The 19,485-nt window shown below is 35.7% G+C and overlaps 3 protein-coding genes across 5 annotated transcripts; 2 read left to right on the top strand and 1 right to left on the bottom strand.

The window, feature by feature from the left end:
• On the top strand, window positions 1,609-6,172 carry LOC18772185 (cell division control protein 6 homolog B). The gene is made up of 17 exons (XM_020565327.1): window positions 1,609-2,017; window positions 2,144-2,234; window positions 2,322-2,542; window positions 2,704-2,778; window positions 2,877-2,986; window positions 3,207-3,313; window positions 3,390-3,449; window positions 3,559-3,632; window positions 3,785-3,835; window positions 3,938-3,987; window positions 4,232-4,364; window positions 4,635-4,724; window positions 4,936-4,998; window positions 5,091-5,186; window positions 5,321-5,413; window positions 5,517-5,642; window positions 5,943-6,172. Exons 1-16 carry the CDS (start codon window positions 1,712-1,714, stop codon window positions 5,547-5,549), a joined length of 1,653 nt encoding a protein of 550 aa, XP_020420916.1. The 5' UTR covers window positions 1,609-1,711; the 3' UTR covers window positions 5,550-5,642; window positions 5,943-6,172.
• Window positions 12,504-17,845, top strand: LOC18772863 (anthranilate synthase alpha subunit 2, chloroplastic). The gene is made up of 11 exons (XM_007205128.2): window positions 12,504-12,963; window positions 13,420-13,604; window positions 13,702-13,891; window positions 14,292-14,443; window positions 14,783-14,898; window positions 15,184-15,430; window positions 15,519-15,575; window positions 15,815-15,967; window positions 16,604-16,684; window positions 16,895-16,981; window positions 17,287-17,845. Exons 1-11 carry the CDS (start codon window positions 12,804-12,806, stop codon window positions 17,608-17,610), a joined length of 1,752 nt encoding a protein of 583 aa, XP_007205190.2. The 5' UTR covers window positions 12,504-12,803; the 3' UTR covers window positions 17,611-17,845.
• On the bottom strand, window positions 17,742-19,427 carry LOC18774340 (probable NAD(P)H dehydrogenase (quinone) FQR1-like 3). Of its 3 annotated transcripts, none has more exons than XM_007205862.2 (5): window positions 19,277-19,422; window positions 18,876-18,989; window positions 18,691-18,784; window positions 18,308-18,573; window positions 17,742-18,181 (listed from the first exon to the last, which is right to left on the bottom strand). In XM_007205862.2, the coding sequence occupies exons 2-5, from the start codon at window positions 18,899-18,901 to the stop codon at window positions 17,956-17,958; spliced, it is 612 nt and encodes a 203-aa protein (XP_007205924.1). In that variant the 5' UTR covers window positions 18,902-18,989; window positions 19,277-19,422; the 3' UTR covers window positions 17,742-17,955. The 3 variants fall into 3 exon arrangements, with proteins under 3 accessions (XP_007205924.1, XP_007205923.1, XP_020422812.1); XM_007205861.2 differs by having other exon boundaries at window positions 17,814-18,181; window positions 18,308-18,583; window positions 19,277-19,427; XM_020567223.1 differs by lacking the exon at window positions 19,277-19,422 and adding an exon at window positions 19,118-19,269 and having other exon boundaries at window positions 17,814-18,181.

Raw genomic sequence — 19,485 nt, 5'->3', positions numbered from 1 at the left:
TATTTTATTAATTTAATTTTATACTGAATGTGATGTAGTGGTACTCTTTTTCCTTGACCGGATTTTCCTTCATTTTGAGGTTTTTAAAGGCAAGGTTTTAATGAGGCCACACTTGTTACATTACTAAAGTCCAATCTCCTTTTTGTACTCTGACATTGTTGTTTCAATGAAATTATCTCACTTTAATAAATAAATAAATAAAAGTAATAATAAAAAAATATGAAATTTTTTTGCTTGAAAATTGAAGTTTCTTGTATAAAAACTTATAAAGTAGGAAGAAATTCATGCTCCATGTGTCATGCCTAGTTCAAACTTCATAACCATTTTTATTTAAAAGCAAATGATTGACATGCGTAGTAGCGGAGCCACTCCTATGCCTGAAATGGAGAGAAACTCTCATGTAACAGGATATCACTTTTTGCTATCTTCGACCAATAACGCAATGACACGTAGGATAAATTTTTCACACGACATTTTGTTATTGGTAAAGGATAGCAAAACAGTGTTATCTCCGTTAGATGTAAGTTTTTTTGCCTAGAGTGGCCCTGGCCCCCCCATAATTTTATCTCTTATCTATTATATTATACTAGCCTCTCTGCATGCGCTTCTGCGCCTGCGAGAGGTTTTTTTTTAAAAATATTTTATTTTATTTTAGAATTAAAAAAGATAATGGATAGTTGTGTTCCATAAAAATAGGATCCATTATCTGAATTTTCTTTTAATTTTAATTTTTTTAATATGAAAAATTGTGAATTTACCATATTATCCTCATTTAATTAATAATTTTAATTCTTAATGTTTGCACTAGCCTCTCTACACGCGCTTCCGCGCATGCGAGAGGTTTTTTATTTAAAAAATTTAAATTTATTTTAGAATTAAAAAAGATAATGAATATTTGTGTTCCATAAAAATAGGATCCATTATCTGAATTTTCTTTTAATTTTAAATTTTTTAATACGAAAAATTGTGAATTTACCATATTATCCTCATTTATTTAATAATTTCAATTCTTAATGTTTGCATTAACCAAGGACATTTTCTGGTATTTTGAATGTTTCACCATTCTCTGCCTTTTGCTTTATATATATAGATTAACCAAGGGCATTTTCTGGTATTTTGAATGTTTCACCATTATCTGCCTTTTGCTTTATATATATAGATAAATTTTGTAATAAACAACTTATAATTTACGTTATAGTTCCCTCTAAAATAAATTAGACATGACTAAATTATAAATATTTAGCTCTAACCATATAATTATTGAATATCTAGGTGTTTTATATACTTATATTTTCTATTTCGGCCCCTCTAACTTTACAATTTTAACTCCATTCCGAATACATGCTTGAACATCGTTGAGAATCTAATGTAATTAATTTAAGTGGTTAAATATATTTACCTGTATACAGAAGTTCTAGATTCAATTTCCCATTTCTCTAATATTTTGTTGTGTAAAAGAAAAAAAAGGCGAGGGTATAAATCAACACAAATATAACTCGTTTAACTAATCGTGTCGACAGGACCCTAACCTTCATCTCCTATGGATGGGCCTGGACCAAGCACGACCGGGTGGAGCCCACCTTCGGACACATACATATCGGTTGTCACGCCCCCTGAGTTTGTAACTCGCGCGCGCCAGCGCGCCAAAACGAATTTTTATTCCCGCGGAAAAAATACCTTTATCTATGGGTTCCCACCCGTTCGTTCCCGCATGTTCAAGCCCAGCGCGCCTGCACACAATTTTCATTGCCGCGAGTTCAAGCCTTCGTTTTCTCATTTTCCTTCAAACACAATGCCTGCCATTGCCAAACGCAGCCTCGAACTCAACGACGACAAAGTCATGGCCGTCAAATCGGAGAACGCACCCGAGGCGGTCGGCTCCGCCGGCAATTCAACTCCTCAGAGGCGGAAGCTCAGATCCAGTTCGTCGCCGATGAAGCTTAGTCCGATATCCAAGCCTATGAAACTCGGATCGCCTCGCCGGCGGCTCAGTGCTTGCGCTAACAGTTCCGCAGATGTGAGATTCGCTTTAATTTTTATGAAATAGAAACCGCTTAATAATTGTGCAAGATTGATTAAGATGTTGGTTTAATTTCATGGAGGACTTGATTTTCGTTTCTGATTCATCTGTAATTGTTTGCAGGGAATTGAGAAATATTTCAGCCAAAAGAAGGTTCAAACTTTTTGCAAATCAGTTGAGAAATCAGTCGATAAACCGAAATGGGATCCCAAAGGCAAGTATTGTTTAAGCAAAATCAATTTCAATTTCAGGGAAAATTTGTTTGTTTGGTCTAAGAATTAACAAATGGTTTTGGCTGTAGATGTTAAGCAAATCAGTGAGGCGAAGGAGGCATTACACGTGTCAACTGTGCCGTCTACTGTTTCGTGCCGCGAAGACGAGCAGAAGAGGGTTTTGGAGTTCTGCAAGGCATGCGTAGAGCAAGAGAAGGCTGGGAGTTTATATATCTGTGGTTGCCCCGGTACTGGAAAATCGTTGTCCATTGAAAAAGTGAAACAAGCTTTGGTTGACTGGGCAGGAGAGGTGAGCTTATTGTACCTCAATACTTTAGGTGCTTAATTATGTAGATGACAAAATCTCTAGAATGTTTGATTCATTTTTAAGTTCTAAAATGTGTTTGTTGTTGAGTGCTTGTGTTTATTTCAATCCAAAGTTTTAAAACTGTGAATTGATCTTACTACCAGGCTGGATTTCAGGAGCCAGATGTGCTGGCTTTGAATTGCAGTTCTCTAACAAAGACTTCTGATATTTTTAGCAAGGTAATGATACTTACAGCTTATTCTATTGTTGATTATAACTTATAAGTTATAGTAGCAGAATGTGGTTACATTTGGTTTGGTTTGGTTTGCATTGGCAGATACTTGGTAAAGACCAACCACCAAAGAAAGTTAAAAGTACTACCTCAGCCCTGCAGCTTCTCCAGAACTTGTATTCTCAAAAGCCTCAGACATCTAGAAGGAAGATGACGTAAGCAAATTATCCTCAATCTGCCACAATCCATGCAATATTTGATGCCCACATAAACACACATTGCTCCTTTCCTTGTATATTTGTTGGGGTTAAAAATCTAAAAAATTAGATATGAGCAGGATGTCTTTATGACATTGAATGCTTAGTTGCTCATCTTAACAAATTGGATGTTATCATCAAGAGTGTGGTTATACTCAAGTGGTTTCCATTTTTTCAGGTTGATAATAGCTGATGAGTTGGATTTTTTAATTACTAAAGACCGGGCGGTGCTTCATGATCTTTTCATGCTCACAACGTACCCATTCTCAAGATGTATACTCATAGGTAATAATTGTAAAGTTGGTTTAACTCCATTGCAGATTGTATTGTGTTTAGATCCATATTCTTGTTATGTTTGCAGGAGTGGCAAATGCCATTGACCTGGCTGATCGTTTTCTTCCAAGACTTCAGTCATTAAATTGTGAGTCCAAATACCTAATATTTTTACCTTGTTTTTGCGCAATAAGAAGCTAAACTGTATTTGGGGTGTAGTACTTACTGATGTTTTTGCTTTCATATTCTTGCTTTAGGCAAGCCTATGGTTATAACTTTTCGGGCCTACAATGTGGAGCAGATTATCAGGATTCTTCAAGAGAGGCTAATGGTAAGTTTGTGCTACTTTTTTGCATGTAATAACAAGTCTTGTTCTCTCATACTTTTTAATTATGAGGAGAAACTAATTATTGTCTTGGTATCTAGTGTTACTGTCTTGGTATCTAGTGTTACTTAATAACAGCTGTTATTCTGTTCCAACAGACACTACCTCACACCGTCTTTCAACCACAAGCATTGGAACTTTGTGCTAGAGTGAGTTTGCTGTTTATTATATTCTCCAGAAGATCCTTGTATTATCGTTCTTTATATTATAAGCACTTTGATAGGCTGAGTACTGACTGTGAAAAATGGCAGAAAGTTGCTGCTGCATCTGGAGATATGAGGAAAGCTCTTTGTATTTGCAGGTTAGTTTGGTTGAGTTACATCATAAACTGTAGAAAAAGTGCAAGAATTTGACTGTGCAATTGAGAATATGTACGAAAGGAGCAAGCGCCTTAGATTCATCAATATATCAGAAAATGTAAATGCCTTAGGACTTAGGGGTCATATTAGTATCAGCAAATGTCTCAATAAGGATGGTGACTTTGATTGTACTTGTAGGAGCTTTGTGTGGGGTTATGAGGCTAACTTTTGCTAACTACTTTCCAGGAGTGCAATTGAGATTCTGGAAGCGGAACTAAAAGAATCTAATGACAACTTGAATTCATCACCAGTAGTAGATGCATTTTTTGAGCAGCAGATGGCTCCTGCTCCAGTTGTGAAAAAACCGGAGATTGATATTGTAAGTGATCCCTATTGGTCCCCACAAGACTCTTGACAAATGTAGTTTTGTTTTCCTTGTTCAGTATCATTTTCTTATCAAGCATTCTTTTCAAGTTCATCCTTTCATTCCTGCAACAATATTTCATGATTTTTCCAACTCCATGACCTTTATTTGATTCATTTGTAACTCTAAGGTCTTATTAGTACCAAGACATTCTGAAATCCTAAGAGTTTCAAGTAAATACTTTGAAGTATATAAATGTTAAATATTCACTTGCGTGTGTTGCAGGTGAAAATTGGTCATATGGCTGCTGCTTTGTCAAAGACATACAAATCACCAGTAGTGGATACCGTACAATGTCTTCCGCAACATCAACAGGTAATCCTTCTTCTGGTGATTTGTACTACTTGTACTTGTATGCAGGCTGTGGGACTTAAGAGTATTTCAATTCTTGAAAAATGATGTCTTTAGTTCCAAGCAGTTTAGGTTTTTATATTCAAGCGCTGTGAACTAATTTTACCCCAGTCTTATATTTGCTCCCTGCATCTCATATAATTAATCTTAATACAACTGTCCTTTCTCTCCACAGATTATACTTTGCTCTGCTGTGAAGCTTTTCCGTAGGAAAAAGAAGGATTCAACTGTAACAGAGGTGTGTTTCCTGGCCATTGTTTGACGATAAAAGATAACGGGAAGCATGGAAAAATTATGTTACTGATTTCTGAATTTGTCACACATTTGCAGCTAAATAAATCTTACGTAGACATCTGCAAATCAACACTAATTCCCCCAGTTGGAGTTTTTGAGTTTTCAAGCATGTGCAGAGTGCTAAGTGACCAGGTAAGAAAAAGCATTGTTAGTATAACAGTCATAGTATTTCTGTTCTCTGTTACTACACAATTAGACTTAATACTAATTTACCAACTTGGAGAAGGAGAAATAAGTTACTTACTGAGGCATAATCCTAAGTGCAGGGCCTCCTGAAGCTGGGCGGTCAATGTCGAGATGAAAAATCTAAAAGAGTAACACTGAATGTAGATGAAGCAGACATCACCTTTGCTTTGCAGGTGAGGACACATATCTAAGCCTCTTAAACTGAGCTTTCCATTTATGTTGTATTCTTATCATTTCTTTCAACTTCTTAATGTTTAGCTATTCATGTTTGAACAGGGAATTCGTTTCTTTCGGAACTGCCTTCAATAATTATGTTCAGAGAATATGGACTCTGAATCATCATTCTCTTATGCTTGATCTTGGTGACCCGCATTTTCATCCTGCTTCAAATTTCAATAGAAGGTCAGAAACCTTGCCTTTTACATTTACCTTGAAATGCTTTTTCTTTGAGTATGAATTCTGCATCTCATACAGTTAGATAACTGCATTGCAGTGAATGTGATCAACCAAAAGAATGAATATGTTCATTTTGACTGCATAGGTTTAGTAAATAGTACATGCTGGTAAAAGATTATTCATTGCAGTTGAAATAAGAAATGATAGCTTTGCCCTATGAAAACTGACTTGCTGATGATTTGTAAGCTAAAATTATTGTTGTCTTGGTTTATTTCTTATAGTTTTCATGTTATTGTTTAAATGCAGATTACCAATGATGCGAACCGTCTAATTTCAGAACTCGTTTGCCCAAGAGTTCAATGTTTGCCATATCATCCTCCATACATTTTTTATTTTTAAGATACAGAACAAAATAATAGAGAAAACACTTTGAATAATTTATGTTATACTGAAGAATGTAACTTTGTCAGTGCTTTTACTAATTGTTGTACATTCTTTTTCTTTCTGAAAACATAATTGAATTGATTTGTTTCTTTAGCTTCAGATTGCAATCTGAGTTGGTATCACATTAAGAACAGTTGGCTTGCCAAAAAGAAATACAATAACAGTTGAGTTGACTCTTCAATGTGATTTACAGGTTCTCGTCTTGTGTAGTAAAATTGAGTTATTTTATCATAGAATACTTTAATATTGAAAAAAAAAATTTGAATAAATTATATAAAAATGGAAAAACACATTGATTTTCTGCAAACAAAGGCTCATCACTATTCCAATTTATATCCCAATTAAACACTGCAATTTTTAAATAGTGACCCCTAGCCTATGGCTTTGTAAAGCCAAAATTAGTAGCAAGAGAGGCTGAAAAGCCATCAAATTGATTTTCTCAACAAATAAAATATTCCAGGATTTCTCTTTGATCTTTATCTAAAAAGTTATATATATATATATATATATATACAGTTTCCTTCTATTGAGGGATTTCTCAAATAATTTTATTTGAGGGACACCCTTTAAGGTATCCTATAATTTTTTTTCCAATGATCCAAATCATCTATTTTTTAAGTCTTCATTCATAGATCATCCTTACAAAAAATTAGACAAATCGAAAAACGTTTCGACATCTAATTGTGTTTTACAAAATCAATGAACACGTTCCTTCAATAAAGTACTAAAATTTCAATAACTCAAATGAGTGGTCAAATGATATCGGATTCAAGTAATTTTTTGTAGAGATGATCTTTGAATGAGTATCTACAAAACAGACGGTTTGAATTAATGAAATACAATACGGAGTGTGGCCTACAAGGAGTGTCTCTCAAATAAGTTTATTTGAGGGATCCCTCAATGGAAGCTCTCTGTATATATATATATATATATATATATATAGCGAGATAGCGAGCTTCGGTTGAGGGATCCTTCAAATAAATTTATATATATACAGTCTTCTTCTATTGAGGGATCTCTCAAATAATTTTATTTGAGGGACGCCCTTACCCTACAATTTTTTTCAATGATCCAAATAATTTTTAGGTCTTCATTCATAGATCATCCTTACAAAAAAATAAGACAAATCGGATACCGTTTAGACATCTAATTGTGTCTTACAAAATCAATGAATACGATGCTTTAAGAAAGTACTAAAGTTCAATAATTTAATTGAGCAGTCAAATGATATAGGATTCAGTGATTTTTTGCAGAGATGATCTTCGAATGAATATCTACAAAATAGACAATTTTGATTAATGAAATACAATGTATGATGGGCTCTACAAGGATGTCTCTCAAATAAGCTTATTTGAGGGATCCGTCAATCGAACTCACTATATATATACACACAATTTCTATGCAACCAATCATCTGCATATACAGTCAAAATGTTACACTATAAATTGCTCAAGGGAACCATGGATATTTAGAAATATTATACACACAATTGCAATATGAATTTAATGACATTGCTGGTTGCATTATTTGTGTTTCTTGTTTTACAAGGCAATAATGTGGCTTCTTCTATCAATAGGGTTTCAATTTCTCATCAGAGAAGAACTCTTAACATGACCTGTTACAATGGATGCGAAGGACATTGCCTTGCAATGGAGCTGTGTCGATCTCCTGGATATTACAGCTGCGTTAAGCAATGTGTTAAGGACTCCATAGTTTTCTTGAATAGTTCTTCTCTGGATGATCATAGCTCAAATGTTGTCGACCGTTGTACTTTGGAACGTGTAGAGTCGGCCATGGACATTCTTCAATATAATATGACTAATTTCTTGGCCTCAATCTCTCTTTCTCTTTTCATGAAAGTACGGCATCCGTGTTCAATGTTCGAACGGGATTCAATGATTTGAATTATTTATTTTTTTAGATTTATTCCAATTGTATGCATTGGCAACCTGGCGGCACCCTTCTTTTTTTTTTTTTTTTTTTTTTTTTTTTTTTTTTTTTTTAAATTTTAATTTTTAGCAAACTAACTTAATATGATTTTGGTTCCAATTTAGAAGGATCTAATCATTGTAGCACTGAACTGTGCAGGTCCAGTTGATACGTAAGAGATTGTGAAAGCTTGTTTTAGTGACTGCAAGAAGAATTAATTATGAGTTGATTTTCAAATTTAGTTACGAGTGCAATTTTGATCGTGTTGCTGGTGCTTTAAGAGCAAGTCCAGCAGTGCTTGTGGACTCGGGCTGGGGGGGGTTTGGGGCAAAAAACGAAGTCCAGCAGCAAAGGTTCAGCTCGGGCGAGAGTGGGGGCCACCAAAATAGGCAGGCCCGAAGGCGAATTCGGCCCGAGCTCTGGGACAAAATAGCTGACGCCATGCTGGCGTCAGCCCTGGAGATTTGAAATCAGCGCTACAATGGCCGCCAACGGCTCCTTGACACGTGGCGGCCTCTGGTTGCTCCGATTAGAATTTTTTCTTCAATCCAACGGCAGCTAATTTTTCTGCCAAAAACAATTGAAAAAAAATCGAATTTTTTTTAAAAAATTACAGAATTTTTTGTGTATAAATACCAACAAATACTCTTCACTTTTAACACCAAATCCTCATATATTTTCTTCTCCTTCTACTATTATTCACTTTCTCCTCAAATTTTATTCACTTTCTATTCAATATTTTTTCAATTTGAAGTTGTAATTTTTTTCTAGCATATTATGGGTTCTTCTAATGAAAATGGAGGGGCATGGAGCATGATGGAAGATGTTAGCTTGTGTGAGGCTTGGGTCCAAGTTAGTCATTGTCCCGTAACGGGCAATGAGATTAAATTTTCTCATATGTGGAAAAAAATTCATCAAGCATTTTGTGAAAGGGCAATTAGTTCTACACGTACAGAAATGACATTATCCAGTAGGTGGAAAGTTCTTAATAAAGAGCTGGGGAAATGGAGAAATGCCTTAGCAAAAGCGATTGACAACCATCGAAACGGAGAAAATCTTAGCAGTGAGGTAAATTATTTGTCATTTTTCTTTTATTAATTTCTATGTCATATTAATTTCTATTTAAATGTTTCTTGCAATTTATATATTTTGTTAATATGTCTCTAGTTTTTTTTAATACATGTTGCATTTTTTTTTTATTTCTTTAATTTCCATTAGTTTTTTTTACATGTTGCATTGCCAATATTTTAAAAATTCTCTTGCATTTCCATTTCATTTTTTTTTATAGATTATACAAGCACAAATGTGGTTTGGTGCTACTGGCCAAGGGAAAAAAAGTTTCAACCATACCCATTATTGGGAGGTGGTGAAGACTTGTAAGAGATTCCAAATTATTCCAACCGGTCCGACGGTAGTCTTGAACGAGACTCCACTTCATGAGACGCCGGCATCGGATTCACCTATGGATTCCCCGATGAATCTAGACTCACCCATTGAAAATGAGCCAAGGCCTATTGGGAGGAAGGCGGCGAAGGCGAAGAGAGGGAGTAATTCTAGCAAGAATGCATCTCAATTTTTGGAGGAACTTTCAAAGCACCAAGCCATGAGAATTGAAATGGACTTGAAACAACAAGAGCACGATATGACTATTCAAGTAGAATATGCAAAAGAAAGGGAGTATGTACGCAAAGAAAGGGAGTATGTACGCGAACAAAACATTGAAAAAAAAGATCGGGAAACCATGGCCATGGATACAAGCCATATGTCCCCTGAAACAAAATAATATTGGAAGCTAGAATGAAGGGATATTATGAGACGAAGACTTTTTCGTGACGATGGACCTAGCAACACGGATTGGTTAAATGATGGAAACCATTAAAATAGTTTGTTTGCCTTTCATGTCTTAGTTTACTTGCCTTTGATTTCATTGTATTTTTTGTTTTCTTTAATTCATGTACCTTTGATTTCATTGTATTTTTTGTTTTCTTTAATTCATGTCCCTTTTATTTCATTGTATTTTTTGTTTTGTTTAATTCATGTATTTTATTTTATTATTAGTTGTATTGCTTTTCTTTTAGTCAATAAAGAAAATATTCAACAAAAATCCTTTTTATTCAAAACATTCCATACATTAAAAACAAACCACAACCAAAATCTTATCTGATATGAATAGTATTGACACGTAGGAACCCAAAAATCTTATCCGAAAATATTATCCAAATTAATTGTTTAAGTAAACAAAGTTGTGAAAAAAATAAAAAAATGAATAGTATTTGCCATGGCAAGCCCCAACTGCTGGAAACACATTTTGCTGGAGGGGGCTAGGGCAGGCACTATTCATGTGAATAGTGCCTGCCCTAGGGCTAATCTTGCCATGGCAAGAGGCAACTGGTGGAAATGCTCTAAGCAGGAGGGCATCCTTGTGACCATGCGTGCTGAAGTAATTGGATTTGGTTGTCTCAAGGAATTGTACTGTGAAGATGAGGATTTTGCTGGTGTTTGGAAAAAATTGCAATTGGGAAAAGTGGTGGATAATATGCATATTTATGATGGCTATTTATTTCGAGGGAATCAGTTGGGCATTCCAAGAGGATCATTGAGAGAGCATTTAATTCGCGACCTCCATAGCAACGGATTAAGTGGGCATTTGGGCACAGATAAAATAATAGCTCTTGCAGAAGAAAGGTATTATTGGCCATAATTGAAGTCTGATATGGAGAATTATGTAAAGAAGTGTCCAATATGTCAAGTCTCTAAAGGGCAGTCATAGAACACAAGTCTCTACATTCCTTTACCTATACCGGAGGTTTCTTGGGAAGATTTGTCTATGAACTTTATCTTGGATTTACCTCGAACTCAAAGAGGTATGGATTCAATATTTGTGATTGTGGATAGATATTCAAAGATGACACATTTTGTGGCTTGTAAGAAAACAACAGACAATACAAACATTGCTAATCCTTTTTTCAAGGTGATTGTCCGGTTGCATGGTGTCCCTAAATCCATCACTTCAGATTGTGATACTAAGTTCTTATCCCACTTTTAGAGGACTTTGTGGCGATGATTTGATACTATTCTCAACTTTAGCAGTACCAGTCACCCACAAATAGATGGCCAAACTGAAGTGATCAACCGTATTCTTGGAAATCTTATTCGTTGTATTTCTAGAGACAAGGCCAAACAATAAGATTTGGCTTTAGTACAAGCTGAGTTTGCATACAACAACATTGCTAATCGCTCAACTAGAAAGTCTCCATGTACTATTGTTTATTATCATCCTCTAAAGCATGTGTCTCCATGTACTATTGTTTATTATCATCCTCTAAAGCATGTTTTGGACAATGTATGTGGAAGATACACGCATGTTTTGTTCCCTTTACCTAAATTGCTAGGGAAAAGCATCGATGCAGAAAATATGGTCGAAAGGATTTCAGTTGTCCAAAAGGAGGTTCGAGAACACCTAGAAGCAGCAACCATGAAGTACAAAGAAGCCGCTGATAAGAAGAGACGCTATAAGGTTTTTCAAGAAGGTGATTTAGTGATGGTTTACTTGAGAAAGGATTGATTTCCTACTGGAACTTATAATAAGCTGAAAGATAAAAAATATGGACCATACCAAATCACACGAAAGATTAATGACAATACTTATGTTGTCGAGCTACCAGTTGACATGGGCAGTGGCGAAGTCAGAAATTCTATCAAGGATGGTCAACTTTAAATGGCTTTATAATTACAATGAACTTAGTTTTTATAGGAAAATGTATATAAGAATTCATTATAATGATTAAATTTCAATATCTCAAATTTAATATCTAAGTAAATATAACCTAAATTCTAGCAACTTAAAATAATGAAAGAGTATTAAAGTTGATTTTAGATAGAATGAGAAAATCAAATAAAATCCATGACACAAACATATAAATGACATATGAAGACATGAAAACAAATTTAAATCATATTCATGTTCATTGTAGACAATTTACCTTTGTAAGAAGGGTCAATATAGTAAATATAGCTATAAAACAACTTGGATAACATAGATAAATATAATATTTTCAAAATGTTGAGAAGGGTCAAGTGACCCTAGTGGGTCTTAATTGGCTCCGCCAATGGACATGGGCATCTCTTTCACATTTAATGTGGCAGACTTGTTTGAGTATTATCCTCTAGATGGCGTTGACAATCCTCGCAAAAACTCAAAGTCAGAGTTTTCTTCAAGCAAGGGAGTATGATGATGCATCATAATCAAGAGCAAGGTTCAATGAACAATTATTCTGGGTTATTTACATAATAAATAAATTAAACACATGTTTAATGTTAAATTCATGTATTTCATTAATAACTGTTCATGAGTACTCTAGTTCATGTATGCACTTGCCTATAGTTCATGCATCATCTATAGCAATATTAGTTCATGTATGCACTTGTCAATTTTCAACTTCACTATAAACTAAATATCTCTCTTTGAGAGTTTTTTTTCTCCTCGTAGATTCAAGGATCTTTCTTAATTGAAAACATAGATTTTCTTCTAATTTAAGCTTCCGTGCTGCATCACATATTCAGGTGTTTATATTTTTCGAAAATATAATCTCTAATAATTTTATTTCCATATTCAAGTGCTATGTTGTATTTCCATATTTGAGAGATGTTGAGCCCAAGTCAAAAGCCCAATAGCCTGTGTGGCTCTGCTACACTCCTCTCCAGTATCATCCTCTGACAACTGACTTCTTATATTCAAAACTCAACCGACCGAAACAGAAAGTTCAAATCAGCCTGCTTTCGTTTTGTTTCACCATGGAAACCCTAGCCGTTGGCTCCCGTCAACTGCCGTCAACTCTTACATCACCGCCAACGGTCTCCGTTAGCGGCAGAGCCTCCAGCTCTCTAGCTCTGCTTCGCGCCACTCCGCGTGTCCGTACATTGAGATGCTCGGCCCTCTCATCTCCTTCATTAGGTACATTTTCTCGTTATCTTGTGAGGAAATGGTGGAATATGCATGTTGATTTTCTCGGCTATGATTGGTTGGTTTCTGAGAAAGTGTAGAATTTTAAGAGGAAATGCATATTGAGCATTCACATTTTGAGTATTGGTGTCTGTTTGGTCAAGGAGAAAACAGGGGAAAGAAAAGAAATTGAATTTCTAAGCTTTGTACTTAATGGTATTTTGGTTTACATTATAAAAGCTAATTTGGCTCCTACAAGCTGAACACTAATAGTTGTGGTCTTTGTTATATTTGGTCCCAAATTGAGAAGTATATAAACAATATCATAATTCAAAATTTACTCTCTTTTCCCAACCTTTCTCAGAAATTTTGGTATTTGATTTATAGGAAAGTAGATTGTCATCCTTAGATGAGTTTTGTTTGTAATGTGTTAATGTGAGGTTTGATTGGTGTGATTAATTCCTCCAGCGGACCAATCAGAGAAGTTTGTAGAGGCTTCAAAGAAAGGGAATTTAATTCCTCTGTATCGAAGCATATTCTCTGATCACTTAACTCCTGTGCTTGCATACCGGTGTCTGGTTAAGGAGGATGACAGAGATGCTCCAAGTTTTCTGTTTGAGTCAGTTGAGCCGGGTTCCAAGGACTCTAATGTTGTAAGCCCTTCAGTCTTTTTCACATTTGTATTCGTTTGGGTTTAACCTTAGATAATACTGGATCACTTATTAAATTTTTATGTCAATCTTTTGCTAGGGGCGGTACAGTGTTATTGGAGCCCAACCGTCCATTGAAATCGTAGCAAAAGAGAACATGGTTACCATTATGGACCACAGAGAAGGGTGTAGGACAGAGGAGATCGTGGAAGATCCAATGACTGTTCCCCGGAGAATCATGGAGGGATGGACACCCCAACTTGTTGATGAACTTCCAGAAGCATTTTGTGGTAGAATAACGTACTTTAAATTTTCTCATAGTATCCATATCTCAATCCTCTCAGTTCTAAACAAACCAACACTCCTTGTATGTTGTTCATTAATGTTACACAACTTAGACTCATGAAGTTGTGGTGAAGTTATTCTGAAAAAAGGGAACATGCTTTGCTTAATTTTTTCACTTTGTTTGTGTCAAAGTTTTGGACTAGCCTTACTCATATTCTTCCTGTACATTTTATTAATCTGTACATGTACTGTGTTGACATGAATTCTATGTATTGTTTGATATAATTATTTGTCACAAAATTGCCATAAATTTATCCTCGTATTATTGTCTAATTCGGTCCTAGGACAATGGCGATCTTTGAAGTCACTAGTTGGTGCTTAATAACATCCACTCTCTTTAACCAGGTGGGTGGGTTGGCTACTTCTCCTATGATACAGTGCGTTATGTTGAGACGAAAAAGCTGCCATTTGCAAGTGCACCACCAGATGACAGAAATCTTCCTGATGTTCATCTTGGCCTTTATGATGATGTGATAGTCTTCGATCATGTGGAGAAGGTACTTAGATTTTCACGCTAGATTTCAGTGAAGAGAAATAAATAGATTGAGACACTTAGATTCAAATGCATGTCAACATAAATTCATCTACTTCCTTTGCTAAAAGAGTTTCTTTCTTCCAAATTACTCTCTCTTTTGCTTATATTCTTTTTTTTTTCCCTTCAAAGTTCTTGTTCGCTTTTTCCTCCATGGTGAAACAAGATATTTGCATCCTACTCCATATGTAGAACTAGGAGAATTAGGTAATTGCAAGCTTTGGCTGTATTTTGATTTGAACAAAATAGGATGCTACCTTTTGTGAGTATAACCATTTTTATTTCTTAATTTTGTCTACTATAGAAAGCACATGTAATTCACTGGGTGCAATTAGATCAATATTCTTCTGTTGAGGAGGCCTTCAATGATGGAATAAATAGATTGGAAACATTGGTATCTAGAGTGCATGACATTATCACGTGAGTAATCAATTCCTTTCTTTCGTGTTTCTTTTATATTTTTCTTTTGTGAGTTTTTGTTCCTGTCCTATGTTCTACTCATCCCATCCTCTTTAAATCAATTTTTTATTTCAAACTTATGCTTATGTAATAAAGGTATTGGGGGTGTGGTTTTTTATTTGATTTATTTTATATAAAAAAATTATTTTATTTTATTTAGTGGGGAGTTAGTTTTCCATACTTTTCATTACATTTTCTTTTGTAATCATAAGGTTGATGTAAGAATGTATCAACTGTCAATTTCAGCCCAAGGCTGCCTGCAGGTTCAATAGAGTTCAACACTCAACTTTTTGGTCCTGAATTGGAGAATTCGAGCTTGACAAGTGAGGAATACAAGGAGGCAGTTTTGAAAGCCAAAGAACACATCCTAGCTGGGGATATATTTCAGATTGTCTTAAGTCAGCGTTTCGAGAGGCGAACATTTGCAGACCCATTTGAAATTTATCGAGCATTGAGGATAGTGAATCCAAGTCCTTATATGACTTATTTGCAGGTTTGCTTCCTTTTCAGTGAACCATTGTTTTTAATTTTCCTGTTCACCTTGTAATTCTGAGATTATAAGTACATACTTATGTGATCAGGCTCGAGGCTGTATTCTGGTTGCTTCAAGTCCAGAAATCCTTACACACGTCAAGAAGGTAAGCACAACTAGATGTCCTAAAAATTTCAACATCTGAAGTTTTTATGTTATTCTGTTGCTAGCTCTTAAGCCTCTTATTATGTGTGTAATCGTAATATTACTTGACCTTTGATAATTTGTACGAGATGTCCTACATATTATGTTTTCTTTGTTTACTTTAGTTTTCCTGCCATAGGGATGTCATTTTCATTAGTTGTAAATTTGCTCAGTTGTGCATTTTTTTATTTTTGTTAATAGAGAACGATCACCAATCGACCGCTTGCTGGGACTGTTAGAAGAGGAAAAACAGCTAAAGAAGATTTAATGTTGGAAAAACAGCTTTTGAATGATGAAAAGCAATGTGCAGAGCACATCATGCTTGTAGACTTGGGGAGGAATGATGTCGGGAAGGTTTATACTTTTATCTTTCTCCTATTTATATATTTATTCACATTCTAATGTATGCTGAATGTTATTCTCTAAGATTGTAAAACTGTAAATATACTGTAATTTTGAGGTTGAGATGCAATCCTTAATAGTCTACTTTTGGCAGACGCCAATGTCCCGAGGATTCATTCTGATGGATTAATTGTATATCATTCTTGTCCCTTGGTGTTTGAAACATCCTAGTAAGTCAATATGCGTTACCATCTTGCAAATTTCGCTCAAAAAGGTGTGTTATTTTGTAGTGGTTTATTCTGGAATGAGAGAGTCTGAAGAGTCTACTTTGCTTTGAACTAGAGATTCAATATTTGATGGTGTGCCTTGTTGACTTTGGGCCAATGTGGAGGTTCCATATAGTATGAAGTGGAACTATTTTCTATTTTTGTAGAAAGCAATTCTCAGTCTACTGTATCTTTTCTGTCAGTGGTAGGAAACAATATTTCGTTATTCAGCATCGGCTAAAAAAGTTTACACTTGGTGGCTTTTCTGTTCATGCCTTAAGTGACCACTACTGCTTATATTTATTAGATCTGTATCATAATCTGCTATGTTTCTTTAGTATCTTGTACCCATAATCACGTGCTTAATAATTTGTTCGTGCAGGTCTCAAAACCTGGTTCTGTCAAGGTTGAGAAGCTCATGAACATCGAGCGTTATTCCCATGTCATGCACATAAGTTCTACGGTAAGTATTTCCTTTCGCAATGCACTTAATAGGTAGCCTAATATCTTTTAGAGATTAATAACTAAGACATTACTTTCATAATTTTTTTTCTCATGGATATAATTTCCAAAGTCTGGATGACAAGAATGTACTCTTAGGTTATTTTCATCAGTGTACTATCAACAACAATCAATTTAATTTAGGGACGAAAATTTACAATTGTCATTGCAGGTCACTGGAGAGTTACTTGATGATTTAACTAGCTGGGATGCTCTACGTACTGCGTTGCCAGTTGGGACTGTCAGTGGAGCACCAAAGGTTTTCATCATCAGCCATTTTCCACCTTTTGTTTTGCAAATTTGTTTCATTTCTAATTAATTGGATAATTTGCCATCCATTTAATCCAAGAGTTGATTAACCTGTATAATCCTGCAAGTTCAGCCATTGAACGGTCGAAGAGGGTTAACCTAATTGGTTAGGGATAGGATTATCATACCATTATTGGTACATGTAGTAGGTAGATATATGCAACCTGATGCGAAGATTTCCTAATCTATCTTAGATGGACTTGCTTATAATTTATTCTTGAATCTCCTCATTTTTAGCTCTCTGCTGCAATGCAGGTAAAAGCCATGGAGCTGATTGATCAGCTGGAAGTAACCAGACGTGGTCCATACAGTGGTGGTTTTGGAGGAATTTCATTTTCTGGCAATATGGACATTGCCCTTGCTCTGAGAACTATTGTTTTCCCAACTAGCTTCCGGTACGATACAATGTATTCATACAAGGATGTGAACAAGCGACGAGAGTGGGTTGCTCATCTGCAAGCTGGGGCTGGAATTGTGGCTGATAGTGATCCAGCTGATGAGCAGAGAGAGTGTGAGAACAAAGCTGCTGCTCTTGCGCGCGCTATTGATCTTGCTGAGTCCTCGTTTGTTGATAAATGAAGTTTTTATTCACCTACAGAATCTGTTTTCACCTTTTTTTCTTCAGCAATTCCAATTTTACACTCCAGAGTTGAGGTGAGGCATGTGATTTTGATAAAAGTAAAAAGATCTGATGTTAGGACACTATATTATGTCAGATTATGGGTATGTACTGTTTAACCAAATTAATAACAAGCATATGCAAACCTTACACAATTGCAATATCAAGGAAGCAGTGAGATGAACTCTTCATTCATCAACTTATGGTTAATAGTTCTTTTCATATTGAGACCACATAAAGCATATAACATCTTGAAATGCCTCTGTCCAGACACAGCCTAAGCGTATTTGTTATGCTAAAAGGGTTTAGCTTTTGAGCTTCTTTGCAAATTGAGCCACATATTTACCCTGGTAAAATGCCTGTTGGAGTTCTATCTCCGTCGGTTGACGAGATCCATCTGCTGCAAAAGTTCCAGAGCCATAAGACGATCCACCCTTCACCTCACTCATTTCAAACATGCCACTTCCAAATGTGTAGCCAAGAGGGACAAATATCATGCCATGATGTGCCAATTGTGTTACGGCGGTTAATCTGCAAACAAATAGATCATGGCAAAAAATCAACTACAAGAAAACAATGTTGCATTGCACCTATAAAGTTGAGCATATGTAAATCGATATATAGCCGAAATGTTTCAGAGGAGAAGCGAAAACCCACGCAGTGAGCTCCTGCCCTCCCCCATGAAATCCAGTACTCCAGAAGATCCCAGCAGGTTTGCCAGCAAGTGCTTGCTTTTCCCATATCTCATGAGTGGCATCAAAGAAGGCCTTGAACTGCGCTGCCATCACACCAAAACGAGAAGGAAACCCGAAGAGGAAACCATCAGCTTCCACAAGTTGCTCAGGCCTTATTTCCGGCACATCATCTGCCTTGGGAGGGGCCTTCACCTTCTGCAGAATGATACTGGGAAGTGTCTCAGGTACCTGCTCCATTCTAATCAAGTCAAACAAAGATCAATTCAGAAAAACTAAAGGGCCACTCTGCCTTACAAGCATTCGCATATGTTGTTAATTATAATCAAATCAAATCAAAGATCTTACCTGCCAAAGTGTTGCTTCAACACCTTCAACTGCATTAACACCGCGCTGTACTTCGCGTGCCATAGTCTCGACATGTCCATGTAAGGAGTAGTACCTGCAAGAAGTAGTTTCAACATCCAATGCCTCCAAATAATGCATTATGCATGTGCGCAAGAAATTAAGAAAAAAAGGATATAGATACTTACACTACGTATATCTTGGTGGTAGCCATAGCTGCAGTCTCAGGTAGGAGAGTTTGATCCTGATCTTCCAACTACTATGCGTGTAAACTAATACAATTTTTCTCCGAAAAACGCGACCTGTTTGATGATAAAAAACTTCATTGATTAGCAGCAACTTATGCACAATTAAACAACCTATGCTACTACATGGACAAATCCTTCTAGTTGAATTTCATAAATGAAAAGGCCAAAAAACCAATACAAACCCCTCTTTCTTCCGCATGTTTTTTAAGTTGAAAACTAAGTAGAAATATAGATATATAGAACCAAAACAGTCACAGAGAGAGACAGAGCAAAGGCCACAGACAATCAGCAGCACATATGAACTGAAACATCTAAGGAGCTGAAAGAGATAAATTTGTTACCTTGAACTGGAGAGACTGGAGGTAGGAGAAAGCTAATAATGATAAATTTGATGGACAATCCTGCAGTTTGAGGGATGGAGAGTAGATAGTAACGTGTGAGCTAATTATACGTGTCAAGGGAAGGAAGCCTTATCGTGATTTGTCTTTTTTTTATATGAAAAAATTTGCGTTTCTTTGCTTGTTCTCATCATCATCATCATTTTCTTATT

Source organism: Prunus persica, chromosome G6 (assembly GCF_000346465.2).
Source record: "Prunus persica cultivar Lovell chromosome G6, Prunus_persica_NCBIv2, whole genome shotgun sequence".
NCBI lineage: Eukaryota > Viridiplantae > Streptophyta > Magnoliopsida > Rosales > Rosaceae > Prunus > Prunus persica.
The sequence above is the reverse complement of the archived record's forward strand: the minus strand, read 5'-3'. Positions and strand labels throughout refer to the sequence as shown.